Here is a 14,280-nt window from a genome sequence, read left to right as displayed (position 1 = left end):
ATCCCATATCATTAAATATGCACGGCTCCTATAATGACAGAGACAGGATGTTGAAAAGCACTAAAGAAAACTAACAGACATATAGAACTAGAGCTACAAAATATAGTGGAAGCGTCATGACAATCACTGGTGGGGTGGATAATTGTCAGGCTAAAATGAAACGCCTCTGTGGTTCCTAAGGAGCACTTTAACAATCCAAAAGCAAAAAGTAAATACACGCACTTCCATGTGCACGGACTCTCATATAAAGACAGAAGCATATGAGAGCAGCACAAATATCTGAGGCTCCACTCAGCTCTGAGGCACACCCTTGAAATATTTATGACCCTCCTCGTTCTGTCCTCCACTGTGGCAGGGGCACGGCATAGCGGCCTCTTTATCTCCGAACTGGACTTCACAGCAGCCACGGCAGCCAGCTCGCTCGCTCCAAGGCTCAACATTCTTCTCTTTTGGATCCGATTACACAACGACACAGCAGCCATGTACAAAGTCCCTCCAGTAATCGTCCCAAATCCTACCGGTTCTCAAAGCTCTTAATGCAGAATGCGATTCTAAATTCATCAAATGCTTGGTTTTGCATAACAATGGACTGAACTCACTGGGTGAGCCCGGTGGATGTTCTTTCTTCACGAGTCGGTGGTGGGAGTAAGTGACCACAGAGAGGAATGAGTCGTTCTTCTGCGCGGTGTGGTCTTTCTCGCTGGGGTTTCCTGTACACTCATACTTTCCCTAAAAAAGTTTTTAGAAAACTCCAGCGACCAAAGCTATCCACTAACCCCACCTTGAACAGAGGTCTGTAACCTTGGCTTGATTGTGTAACAGGCCAATGTAATGCTTACTTAAGAATCTGGGTAAACTATGCCATTAATGAGGCTGAAAGTCCCGTAGAAGTCTCACACAGCTGCCAACTTGTTCTGCAAAAAAGATTAGCAGCAAAAAGGACAAAGCTGGGAGCCTCAGGTCACATCAATGTGGATTTACTGTAAACTACAACTAATAAGAAACTCATGCTATGTATGAAAAATCATCATGTCTTAAATTGAAAACCTTCCACATAACAACAACCTACTGATTTTCTTTTTATTTCTAGCTTCTCTGCTTGTCTGATTTACATGGTGTACGCACTCCTGTTTAGTTTCAGACTAGGAAGAAATCAAGAGCGCGTGTTTGATCAAACGACTGTCTGCAAATACAAGTCCTAGTCACTATTTCGTTAGTACAGTAACCAGCACCTGACAGCACAAGTCACCTCTTTATCTACAAGTCTACAGTGAGAAAAGTTTCACCAGCAATTAGATACGCTGGAACTTAAATGATTTCCATGGGGAAATTGAGTCATTGCACAAGCAGATGCCAGGATATAGATAAGAGTATGAACAAATGAAGACAGTGTCTACCATTAAACAGATAGTCTGGATAATCTCACTTATAATAAAGACCATCTCCATGATGCATTTTGCAGAAGATTTGCCAAACAATGTAGTCACATTTATGCTGCTGGACCTTCTTCCAAACACCTCAAACCTGCAGCAAACATGTTCTCTATTCAAACAAACAACCATAAACAAGTCAAGCACCACGAAAACTACCCAAAAACCAGCACTGCCCTTTTTGTAAATCTTTGCTGGATGGGAGCAGGCAAAACAAGCGCAATGGCCAACCATGGGTTTGGCAGGTTCCCAGCAAACACCAGCACTGGACTAAAAAATACTTTGTAATCACAGGGTTTGGAGAGCAAACAAAGGAAGAGAGAAGAAAACCAGAGAGTAGAATAAAGTGAGTCTATGAATTACTCAGCAGCCTCCCATCTCCCACTTTACTCCCTGCAGGAGATAATGGGGATCATCCATCTTCTTGCCCTCCTTTATGCCCATCTTTTGGCCACTCATCTGCATCCAGGTCAGCTGAGAGATACCACATGTCCTCTCCAATACCTCTGATGTGCAGAATTTGATAGGAGGGTATTTTAGTATTGTATATAGCAGTTTTTTTGGGAAAAGAAAATAGTAAATGGGCTTCATCTAAATTGTGCTTTTCTACCTTAGCGGACCAATCAGGATTTGGCAACAGCCGATTCAAAATCTGATGACAGTTGGTGGGTTGTTCGGTTACCATCAATTAATTCTGATCCGATCATGCCCACATGGTTCAGATGAAGCAGATTGGCTAAATGTTGGACTGTTAAACACTTAAAGGAATGTTAAAAATGTTGGGAAATACAAAAATGTGCTCTCTTTCCAAAAGTTTAATTAGAAGATTGACATCACTCTCCACTGTGCGCAGTATAGCAAGAATGTTAGCTGATAGTTTAGCATGGCGCAAAGACAAAAAAAAATGGGGGAAAAACTAGCTTGGCTTTGCACAAAGGAGTCCAAATCAAACGACTCTTGCCCCTAAAATCTCACTAATTAATTATATATTTTGTTTCTTTAATCTACACAAAAAACATAGTGTTAAATGAAGAAAGCTTGTGAGCTGATTTCCCCTATAGTCGAACCATTCCTTTAATAAATAATGCATTTTTACTTTGATTGTCGAATAGTCAAAGCAAAATGTACAGCGACTTCAAATCTAAAAGTCCTAGAAGATCCTGTTTCACTTACCTTAAGTAAATTTTCCACATTTAAAGCGATTCCATGTTTCAATCAGTGAAGGTATCCAGATTATTTAGTAATCCTGATTCAGGAGGAAAGCCTCCAGCGTACACAGTGAAGTGCTTTTCACGTTATTAAACTTAGACACACTGAACAAAAGCAAAGCATTGAGTTAAGGTGTCAATGATAACAACCAATCAACATTTTATAAAAATGTTATTCTCAATAGCATTAAAACTCATTTAATAGACAGTAGAATAAAGTAAAATAAACATTTGAAGATATATGTTGACCAAGAATTAAAACCAGAACAAGATCAATTGGGAGAAAATAATGCATCTCTGGAGGAAACTGCATGTATTATAACCATAATAATAGTGCACAGATTGTTTATTTCACTCATCAGCAGGCCAAAACTGCTGACGGCGGACTATTATCCATGAGCGCAGCTGGATTGTCTCAAGCTCATGTTATTCCAATGGCTGCTGCTGCTAAACTGCTAAAGTAAACATACATGACACATCTATTCAGCTTCATGAATAATACAGTGTTCCTGCACACCTACTCGCACACTCGGGCTAAGAGATGTGTGACACAGACTTGCCTGACTTAGACATGCGTATAAGCCAAGCTCAGGGAGAAGGATAGAAAACCTCCAGGATCCAAAGGCGCTCATCTCCTTCCAATAAAACGAGTCGTCTATTCTTTCCTGAGACAGGATGTACCGGGAAGGCAACCAAAGGGCATCATCACGAGGTGAAGAGTTCACAGCAGCGTACGGGGATAGGATTTCAGAGAGTAAAAGGGAGGTTGATTTCAATTTACCCGAAAAGAGAAGTACACTTTCTTCTTTGATCAGGGAGAAAATGGAAGAAATATGGAGTTTGGGGAAGTTGTGGAAAGAGGCAGTGAAGGTGAGCGACAACAGAGTATATCAGTGGAATGGAGAGGACGGCAACAGACAGAGTCAGGGAGATTCGGCTATCAGAGCTCCAACATGGCAGGATGTGACATGTGGAGAGCAGGAAGAGGAAACTGGACCGATATAGATTAATTTGGTTGCCGCTCTTGAAAACATGTCTATCCCATTAGGGGCCTCAGTGGCAGTTAGTGTGCTTATCGAAGTGTGCACCTTTGGTCTATCCCTAACCTTGGTGTGGCGCTGCTACACACAGCTGGCTATGGAGAAAGAATGATTGAACATATTCTTTGGAAACAATTAGGGTCATACCCTGGGGTCAGATCCCAAATCTAATCAGACCAGTAATTATAACTTTATCACAGCTCAGCAGATTTGACCATGTGAGTACCGCTCATATAAAAGGAGCAGTTGAATAATGAGTCTCATTTAACAAACATATTAAAAGAAGAGCTTGGTGAAAAACAAAAACACCCTTTTCATTATGTACGGTGTACTGAAACTCTTAAGAATTTCAAGACAGCGGGAGAATGAGCCCAGCTTTGTTAACTCTGCACAGCGGTGAGAGACGACATCTAAATGTAAAGTCAAAATGGAAGTGGACATTTTTATATGTTCAACTATTAGAAGTGTCACGTCCAGTACGAGTGACAGTGACATTTGTCCTCAAAGCAAACATCAAGGAAAGGGATTATTAGGTTGCCTCATAAATCGTATCAGTAAACATGCAGGACTTTGTACAGGCACATGCTGTGATGTCTTGGTGTTTCTACAGCAGTGGGTACATATGATAGTGAAGGGACATATCTGAAAGGACATTTCTGTTTTTTCACATTAAAAAAAGGAACAAGTTCAACCACAAGTTGTATATTCTGTTCAGCATAAAGGTCTGTACACGAACAAGAGTACAGGTGAGCAATCTCAGCAACATTCTTGGAAAAACCTCATAATATTTATTCCCTTCTAATGTCATGACTCAGAGAGAGAACTCTTTATCGAGCTGGTCTCCGGTCAGACAGGATGAGAATGGTCGTTGGTAATATGCGGATTGGTATTAGTTTACAATTAGTTACTTCACTTTCCTTTGTTATTAACTTCAAGTAAGGGCAAACACAACTTCTGTGAAAAATAGAGCCATAGTAGCAGCATGGGTGTGTCAGCTGACTCAGCTCAGATAGCCATCTGATCAAATATGGTAGTTGGAGTCTAATCTAGTTCCAGGACAAAAGGAACATCTGGTCTTCGTTAGAGGTGAACAGGAAAAAAAAAAAAAACAGAGCAACGGATTAACTAATGTGATTTAGTTTAGAGACCTGTGCTGCAGTAGATAACAAACTTGAGGAGAAAACTCCAGCAGAAGTTGAGTTTGGGGGTATGAGTGGTAGTAGTAGAGAGGCTCTGGTGATGCTGGCATGATCTCAAACATGAGCCACAAAGCCAAGATAAAGGGCGGTGGTTCTGATAGCTGTCATGTGCAGGAACCACTTTAAAAGCCCAGACCAGGAAGAATAAAAAAAAAAAAACAGCATGCAGTGTCCACACGGTGCGGTAGTTTGTGCCCATGTTGTTGTCAACTTACCCTCAGACAGCTCCAGCTCCAGCTCCGCCAGCTTCTCCCGGACCTCCGCCGGCAGGGTCATAGCGACAGCCGGCGTGGGCTCCAACATCATCGTCAGCAACCCGGTCGAGGTTCTCTCCGCCATGGTCAGAAAGCACGGATAGGTCCACCGAGTCGCCGCTGAATGAGGACAACGCGACCGGAAATAATCAATCAATCAAAACACAAGCCCTTCTTCACTTGGTTTCGGCTAACGAGGGCAAAACAGGGTGTTGGTGCTCGCCTCGCTGCGACGTCGCACAGATGTGTGGGAAAGCTCTCCGACGTGCATGACACGGAGAGCCGTGCATGCGAGCGGACACACCTGGCCGTGTGTTTGCAGGTAGAGTGGGAGAGGACGGGGCCCTGCCGGTGTCTCCGTGCCCGCTGTCTATCCCCCGGCACTGACGGCGTCCTGCTGTTCTGTCGGCGGCTGCTTCACTCCAACTGTGGAGGGAACTCATTCAACTCCTCGCTCGCTTCCCACGGCGCAGTCGCCATTGCATCATAGCAACAGCAGCGCCGGCCGTGCGCGTTCACGAGCCCCGCTTGTGCGCGTGTCTCCGTAACGTTGCTCGTGTAACTTGCCTGCCTCCTATTGTCACAATCACAATGCAGCGTACAGTACTGTGGGCTGTTATTGAAAGCGTGTGGTGGTTGGTCATTTCCTGGATGTCACACAATATCATTGTATCCCATATACAAATCACGTTAATCACTTCAACCTGTGCAATATAAATATACTATTCTGTCTGTTTATAATCTTGTTATTGTCGATTCTTTATTATTTTATTTTTACTGTCTCTTGTGTGAACTACCCCATCTGCTGCTGTAATCATGTAAATTTCCCCATTGCCGGACTGATAAAAAGAATATCTAATCTAATACTATGTCATGTTTACATGGTATATTATTGTATAACATTATGTACATTATAGTTTTATATTGATACAGAAAAACTAAGTATCATTCTTTAATAAAAGTATATATTATGTTAGTCTGGTGTGGACTGTTTGCGCATACTTGCTGACTTTGATGCTTCTTGTCATCTCACCGTCACCGGCACTTGCATTGTGATTTTGTACTGTTCTTGTGTAGTTTACTTCCATTTGTGTCTATGTTTTACAATACTCTTGTTTATTTTTCACTTTGGTATTTCAGAATTTTCCTTTTGGGATCAGTAAAGGCGTTCTCAACTGATAATTGAAACATATGTTTAATTCACTGGCTGAAGTCAGATGTCACTGTGAGCTCAAATTTTGTGTTATATTGTATCGATATCATATTAGTACTCTCAAAGAAGAGTATAATAGTACTCTCAAAGAAGAAACATATTCCAAGGTAATGGATGAAAACTAGTTGTTTTACTGTTTCTACTTCACATTTCTACTGCACACAAAATGCATATTATTAAAATATGAAATACAAAGTACAAAAAATATTTTAAAAAAAGTTACAATAGATATAATATCAGTCAGAGTAGTAATAATCATTCATTCAAATAATTATTTTCACGATAAGGTTAAAACAAATTATAGTAAAATCATACCACTACAAGCATGTGCCAGATGCATAGTGAGGCAAAAAAAGGCATTTCATATAAATTCATCAAAATAATAAAATCAGTTACATTCGATTACATTTCAGTTATGTATGATTAAAACATTGGATTATTGTTTTTTTGTATTACTCCCTTTTTGTCTCGCATTGAATGAATATACATTTGCATCTATTGTGAGGCTCTGATTGGGGGAGTTATTGTTGTCATTATTGTTTTGTCTTGCCTATATATTTGTATGTCTGTTATGAAACAACTAGTTTTCCAACAAGAAATAAATACATATCAAAACCTAAAAAGTATTAGTGTTTTAAATTCCTACAACCACCAGGTGTCGCTGTATACACAGTTTTAAAAAAAAGGTTCTTCTTAGGCAATCTATATGCTATATAAATATGTGGCTGCCAGAATTGAGGGTTTAGTGATGGTGATTAACCCTCTATTGTAAGTAAAGATCTTTCCTCAAAGTATGTCTCAGCTCGATGTTGTATCTTTCTCCAGGATTCCTCTTGTTATGTTCATAGATGGTCCCATTCACCTCGGTATGAACATCAACAAGATGTGTTTTCCTGTTGGGAGACAAACAACTATTTAGTCTCAATGCTGACATGAAAACTGTCAGATGTTAAAGTGTGAAAGAGTGTTTGCCTGTACCTCCTTTGACCTTTGTGCAAAGCGTCTGTCAGAGCCTTTAGGTAAATGGAGCGATGGTGCCTTTGCTCCAGTTGACGTTCATCTGTCCAGCAGTGACTCCAGAACACATCTGCATCTGTAGGGATGGACTCACATCTGGGCAGCCCAACACAACCATCTGTCTCCAGATCCTCATCCCGGTACTCCATCCTGGCACGGGGCGGAAACTCAGGGGCGCTGTACCTCTGGATGAAGAAGAGTTTAGGCTTGCCAGCCAGCATGGGGCACGCATCAGCAGTGAAAAGACGTCTGACATTGTCCAGTTGTAGACCTGCGCCATACGAGTCAGTACCCAGGAGATGGTTTTCCATACCCCGGCTAATAATGCAACAGACAAAGCCGTCACCTTCTAGGTTCTCTCTGTGTTTGAATATCCCTCTGAGAACTGAGAGCGTCTCATCCACACACAGCCATTTGTAGAGGACCACGTTGAAGTGAAGAGCCTTAAATGTCTGTTCCAACATGTCTGAGGAGTAAGGAGATTTAGTTTACTATCCTATGAAACAACACTCAACATGGTTTTATTTGAATAAATGTTTCGAAGCCAAAAAAACAAACATGATCTATTACTTAAAACAATGAAAAGTCTAAGCAGTTTTTTTTCTTCTTTCCTCTCCCACTAAAAGCAGGGTTGGTTATCTTACTGACACTAAACAATGAGCATGGCTCTTGTTGGAAGGCACAGCTGTCAAGGTAGCAGCTAGCAAAAGACTACTGTGATAAGTAATGAAAATACACGCAGACAGTCGGTAGGTAGACAAGAAGGTAGCCCATCCAATCATTACATTCAGGGCCAAATTAAATGATTGGATGGACCTGCAATAGCCTAAAACCGGATTAAAACTGGTTTTCTTTTTCTTTTTTTGTCGAAACATTTGTGTATTTTTATTTATTTGCTGTTCAACTGTAATGACAATATTACAAAGATATCATCCTTGTTTTTGAAGAAGATAACGGACACTACTTTTACTTACTGCACAACCTGAAAAATCGAGCAGCGACAACAATGAAATGCTGCTTACACATTTATGCATCAGTATTTTTTCCGCAGAATGAATACTCTTACTGAAGTAGCTTTTGGTGATGATACTTTTGTATTAAAGTACACTTTTAATGGTATTAGTACTTGTACTTAAGTAAAGAATCTGAATATTTATTCCAGTACTGGACATAAAGGTACAAAGTGTTTTGTGTCTCACCTCCGTCATTACCCACGCAGTCTATGATAACACAAACTCCTCTGGGATTAGTGTTCAATGGATACCAATCTACTTGATTCTGTAATGTGAAGGAGTAAGCAAACAAGTTTCATGAATGCACTTTACTAATTAAACACACTCAAACATTTAGGGGAAGAAACTGCACCAACAGAGTGAATACCTTACCTGAAGGTTCTGCTCTGTGTGAACAGGAACCGGAATGTTTTCTGTGGCTGGTGACAAAGATTCATATGGTGTTATGAATGTCAAAGTGAAATACAATGAGAGACATGGGGTTTTTCCACTGTTTTTACTGTGTAACTATAAAGCCCAATGTGATTATATTGGTTCACGCTGGTTCCATTGGTTTGAAAGAGTTTTTGTTAATTATTTACAGTATCTCTGGCAATTACATATCTTTTCAAGTTGCTATCATTTGCTATTATGCAGGCTGTCTTACCAATGTGGATGGGCTGAGCTTGCCATGTTTGTTCTAGAGAATGGGAACCATTTGGAGTGGAGAATGGACACTGAAGAGAAGACATTTTTTTTCAAAAATATTAGTAGTTGTACAATGGAGAGGAAACATGTCAAATGGTGAATGACCTTTGTACACTACTTACAGGACCTGTGTGGCTTTGCTGCAGAGACAAATGTCCTTCAGATGTTACAACTGTAAAAGGTTCGGACAGAAGTGAAAGTGAATACACACAAAGTATATAGTATATTTGAAAGTACTTTTAACATTTCGTTTGGATGAATACAAAGTGTAGTACTGAAACATGTGTAAAATTGTATGTGCATAAAAGAAAAAAAGTATATTTGTGTCCAAATGAGGTATGTTCACAGTACATATGTGAACTGGATGTTATGCTGGTATGAACAAGACAAGATTTGTCCTCTTTGGGTTAAATGAAACACGTTTTGGTTTATGTCATAATATATGTAAAGAAACAGACTAACACTTTTTGTTGAAATTTTTGCTACTTCAGAACACAGTCTGGACAATGGATGTCCACTTAAACCACCGAGGCAGCTTTCATATTTGGTTTCTGTTCTAGGTAAAACATATGTTTTACTTTTTTTTCTGTGGTTTAAAAACCATATATTTTCTTTGGCACTTGGAAGAAATATTTTCTTCTTCTTCAAAAGCACCATGGACCATTTCAGTGGGATGAGAGACACAAAAATATTCATTTTCATCTGTAGTTTTCAGCATGGTCCTGTTTCAAGAGTGTGTAAACATTCCGTACTTCACTCGAAACCCAGTATAAATAATACAAACCCTGCAGCTTGCCACCCTCAAACTTCTCATGAGAATTTACTTTTCGTATTGATTACGGTGAATTTTCTTTTTCACAAATCACAAACTCTTATTGAATTCGAGCCATCCATGCAAAGAGTAGTCTCACCTGAAATCTTGTATGCAGTCACTTTTTTGGCGAGGTCGACCCTCTCAATGTTTCTTAAACATTCTTCTACAAAGTCGACTCTTTCAGGTGAAACTATATCCAGCTTCTCAAGCTCAATGACCACATCCAGGAAACTCTGTTAAAGTAGAGAGTGGGCAAGTTGTTCTCTCTGGGGAAGTTCAAACTATTGTTGTATGCATATCTGACATTTTGAGAATGGGAAATGCCTGATAATGTCAAATGATTACAAAACGTCACCTGTGCTTTTTCCATCTTCTCACGAGGTAACGTGCTGCTCAACAAGAATTTCACATTGTTCAGATCTTCATTGGTCATATCCTCATTTATATTAGCCATCAATACTCTACAGTAAGGAAAATAACGATATGTTAGGAACTCAAAGTATATCCAATTGGAATGACGTTACACACATCTAGATCAGGTACACATCTTACCTAAATCTCGGCAGAACCTTTCTGTGTATTAGAGCCTTCTCCGCCTCATCCCTGTTGGTTTTGTACACCTTCCTCAGGATATCAAAACGTCTCAATTGCAGCATCAGCTCAGTCAGAAACAGCTGTCCCCTCTCGTGGCACGTCACTTTAGCTTTCAGCATGTCCTTCATACATGCCACACTGGTGTCTGTGTCCAATATTTCACACAGGTAGAAGAGGCTCCTGCGTTCACAGCTGCTCAGTGCCTCTGCTGTTTGATTAATGGCATAAAGTTGGTCCGGAAGAGCCATTGACTTTTGTAGAAGTAGAGAGACCGATATAGTGATCAACAAATAGCAAATTGTCAACTGGAACTGGAATGCCTATAAACTGGGTAAGAATAAATACAGTGTTAGTTAAAACAAATTACATTAAAATATATCAATTTGCAAAGACTATATTGAAGAATATATAATGATGTCTCATACCGTCGAAATCGGGCCACATTAACCTGAAAAGGGAATTTGAAGTATGAAGAATACCACAGAAGAAAGCTTGACGCAACATACCGCTTCTGGGGAAGTACACTTTGACGCAGATCTTATAAAGAAATCCCCACTAACTCCGTCGAGTTACAGGAAACCATAAATGAGTCAGCACTCTTGATTACACGAGAGGTGAATGGTAATACCCCAATTCTTCAAGTTTAAAAAAAACACACAAGCGACAAAAGACAACAAAATGAAAGTGAAAGTACATGGCGGCACCTTAAAGGCACATCCGATCCGTTGCTGCGGAACAAAGACCGTTTAATGAAAATGTAAAAACACATAAAACTTCAGAGTTTATCGATTCATTCGGCCCTTTATAACGTAGTAAGATGTATAACTGCAGATACGATGGTTTCCCGAAGAGTGAGTATCCCATCAGTATTTATAAATGTATGTATGATACATATAACGTTATTACAAAATATAAAATATAAGATATCACAACAATCCATTATTTGTTCCTATTAACGGTTTGTTAATGATATGTACAGTATTAGTAAGCCATAAATAAAACCATTAGATTATGTTAAATTTAAGTAAAATACCAAATAAATAATCCACATAATATATAATACATCTATTCTAGTCATATTTTAAAGCAGGCTGGTTGTAGTGTTTACCAAATCACAATGGCGTCTGTAATCAAATTATGTTTGGTGGAAACAAATATGTGATTTGTTGTGCAAAATGTGTTTACATAATACCTATTATCATTATGATTAGTCAACTTTTTAACATCGAAGCAATGCACTTGAACCCCGGTGTTGAGGTTTCCCAATTACCTCGAAGGCATCACTTTTGCGCCTCCTGCAGGTCGCGCGAGCTCTCGTGCTCGCCAAAGCGCACCGAGTTCCGCTCACTGGCCAATCGTGTGACGCTGTGCTTCAGCCCCATTGCAGTGTGGAGAGATCTTACGGAGGTGTAGCTTGCTGAGAGAGAGAGAGAGCAAGAGAGCGATAGAGAGAGAGCGAGAGATAGCCAGAGAGCGAGAGGGGCCATTTATAAGAAAGACACTCGACCTGGGTGACCGCCCTGAGCAAACACCACCCCTGCTTCCCCGATACAGTCACCGCGTGACATTGCCGCGAGCAGCTTCAGTCCGGGTGAGTACTTCATTACCTGGTTGTTGGTAAAACATGCCGAATTGTTTCCCCAGGTAGTCGCAGTGAGCTGCTGGTGACTTGGAACATCATCGGCACCGTTGTGACGCTTTGATGCTAACGGGCTGGCGACAGGAGTATTAACTGTCTTAAAGCTAAGGAGCACAAGGGTAGATGTGTGTTGGAGCCAGGCAGTCAGCCGCTTCGGCCTCGGTCACGACGAGTGAGAAGCAAGGAGGAGGATGATGATGATGAGAAGGAGGAGGAGGAGGACGTCCACCAGCTGCTGACTAGAAACTGGCACGCTAGCGGACACGCCAGCCGAGCTACGGTAGCTAACATTGACGCACAGGTTCTGGCTGTCGTGGCAATTTGTTGTCCGAATGTTTGCTGGTGTGCAGTTTACTATCCGAGAGAAACACCGAGATAAAACCTTAGTTAGCTCACGGCATGGTGTCAAAGGTTAAACGGCACGTTATTGTCAGCCGCTGCACATTTTTATCCTGAAATATATCTATAGGGAAAAATATATATAATTTCCACCATGGCTTCTTGAAGTTGAACTGGGAAAGTACGGCGGGTTTATTTCTAAATTGTGAGCGGATGTATGACTGTATAACTTTTTAATGGCAAAGCAGCACAGACGTTAATGTATTATACCCCGACACTTAGTAACCTAACGTGGATGCTCTCAAACGACTTGATGCGTCGTAAATCACTGTCATGCACACAAAAGCCGAATTGCGTTGTGACTTGAATGTTTTATTTCTCGCTGTTTTAGTTGCTCGTCGTCCTACCGTAACGGTGTAGCAGCACCATGGTAATGTAATGACCTCCACATACCTATCAGTATGTACTTATAACAGATGTGGTAATTCCCTCAATCAATATCTACACAATTCACCTGAAGCTCACACCCCAGTGCTTGGACCGAACAATGTTCACTTTATGTTGGACTGGAGAGAAACGTTTTTTCAAATATTCTGTAAATTGACATATAAAGCTAACGTTGACTTCATCAGACCAGAAGTCCCGTTTTTCCAAGTTAACAGCAACCAGCAATCCTGACAACGGCAACGTCACAGTTCCTCTCTGCTCAGCCATCACAGTTTTTACTCGTGCTGAGTTGCTGACTTGTTGATCCTTTGCTTTTGCCTCGTTGGTGACATGCTATGATGGCATGAATGCTGCTTAGAGTGATTTTGTTTAATGATAACTCAACTACCCGTCAAATAATGGCGTCATTTATGGGCAAAGATATAGAGCTGAAGATCCAGATAATTACTCTCCATCTGCTGCTCACCCTCAAACATCATCCTCATCCTTCTCCTTCTGTGCTCCAGCTCTGCCACCATGTGTTTTGGAACTAGGCTATTATCAGAGATGTGGACTATTTTAGATAAAAACTGAATTTACCCACCTTATCATTGTTTATTTTTCCAGGAGTTTAGGTTCTTCTATTGCTCCCAAATGGTAAATTATTCAGCAAGTGCTCTTTGATGAGCGGAATGCCCTAAAATGTGTTGGATCATATTCTTAGTTAGTATACTGTGGTTGCAAAGTCATGTACTGTATAAAACACTTAAGCATGCCTACAAATGTCAAAGTGGATTTGCAAAGCTGAGGTAAACTCTTATAAACTTTGAGTTGACTTATAATGCACAACATTGTCATTTTCTGCCTGCCTGTCTGCAGCAGATGTGAGCTTATTGAGACGGCTCTAAACCAAAACAAATCTAACCGTAAGTGTATTGAGCCTGAGAGTGTGTTACCTCCCTCCCACCTATGGTGATGCACACGCCTAGGGGATCAAAGCTGTAATTAGCTTGCCATGGATTAGCAGTGGGGACTATTTTCCACTGTACTCGCTCCCACAGAGCCAGAGGATCACACAGGCAGCCAGCCCACTGTCCTCCCTCTTCTTCCTGTACAGAAAATCAGAATTGCCCTTTTTGTTGTTATCTCCTTTTGGCCAAACAGACAAGACGCATCAATATTCTGCCATAGAGAATTTGGACATCGGGACATCTCTAAAGTTGATTGTGGTAAGAATAAGTTCTGGTCGTGTTGCAGGCAGACAGCCTTGAGAATCAGCAGGACATGTGGTTGGCATGCATAGAGAGCTGTGGTGCTGCTGACTCACTGCACACTGCCCGGTTTGAGGTCTGTCTGTTAGTTGGCTGTCTGCATGATGTATGGTATGTATGGTCTCTCCCCCAGACT

At 40.8% G+C, this 14,280-nt stretch overlaps 3 protein-coding genes across 15 annotated transcripts in view; 1 reads left to right on the top strand and 2 right to left on the bottom strand.

Annotated features, from left to right (window-relative positions):
* dip2a (disco-interacting protein 2 homolog A) overlaps positions 1-5,630 on the bottom strand; it is a 73,669-nt gene extending 68,039 nt beyond the window's left edge. For all 6 annotated transcript variants that reach the window (XM_068571871.1, XM_068571872.1, XM_068571873.1 and 3 more), the window contains exon 1: positions 5,093-5,630. In XM_068571871.1, coding sequence (XP_068427972.1) covers positions 5,093-5,216 — 124 coding nt within the window. In that variant the 5' untranslated portion in view covers positions 5,217-5,630. The remainder of the gene's footprint in view (positions 1-5,092) is intronic.
* A 943-nt stretch (positions 5,631-6,573) lies between these two features.
* LOC137782598 (CASP8 and FADD-like apoptosis regulator) lies at positions 6,574-12,433 on the bottom strand. Of its 6 annotated transcripts, XM_068571999.1 has the most exons (12): positions 12,077-12,433; positions 11,740-11,886; positions 10,895-10,917; positions 10,428-10,796; positions 10,231-10,336; positions 9,973-10,108; positions 9,184-9,233; positions 9,021-9,090; positions 8,747-8,793; positions 8,561-8,639; positions 7,323-7,827; positions 6,574-7,237 (listed from the first exon to the last, which is right to left on the bottom strand). In XM_068571999.1, exons 4-12 carry the CDS (start codon positions 10,715-10,717, stop codon positions 7,108-7,110), a joined length of 1,413 nt encoding a protein of 470 aa, XP_068428100.1. In that variant the 5' UTR covers positions 10,718-10,796; positions 10,895-10,917; positions 11,740-11,886; positions 12,077-12,433; the 3' UTR covers positions 6,574-7,107. The 6 variants fall into 6 exon arrangements, with proteins under 6 accessions (XP_068428100.1, XP_068428099.1, XP_068428101.1 ...); XM_068571998.1 differs by having other exon boundaries at positions 10,428-10,917; XM_068572000.1 differs by lacking the exon at positions 10,895-10,917.
* LOC137782597 (hyccin 2-like) overlaps positions 11,813-14,280 on the top strand; it is a 38,799-nt gene continuing 36,331 nt past the window's right edge. For 2 of the 3 annotated variants that reach the window (XM_068571997.1, XM_068571994.1), the window contains exon 1: positions 11,813-12,060. The gene's annotated coding sequence lies outside the window, so the exon portion shown is untranslated. Of the gene's footprint in view, positions 12,389-14,280 lie in introns of all 3 variants that reach the window. The other variant, XM_068571995.1, reaches the window with a different exon arrangement.

The sequence above is a fragment of the Clinocottus analis genome, unplaced genomic scaffold (assembly GCF_023055335.1).
Source record: "Clinocottus analis isolate CAN_PGR_092001 unplaced genomic scaffold, fCliAna1.0.p SCAF_12, whole genome shotgun sequence".
NCBI classification, from domain to species: Eukaryota; Metazoa; Chordata; class Actinopteri; order Perciformes; family Cottidae; genus Clinocottus; species Clinocottus analis.
The sequence above is the reverse complement of the archived record's forward strand: the minus strand, read 5'-3'. Positions and strand labels throughout refer to the sequence as shown.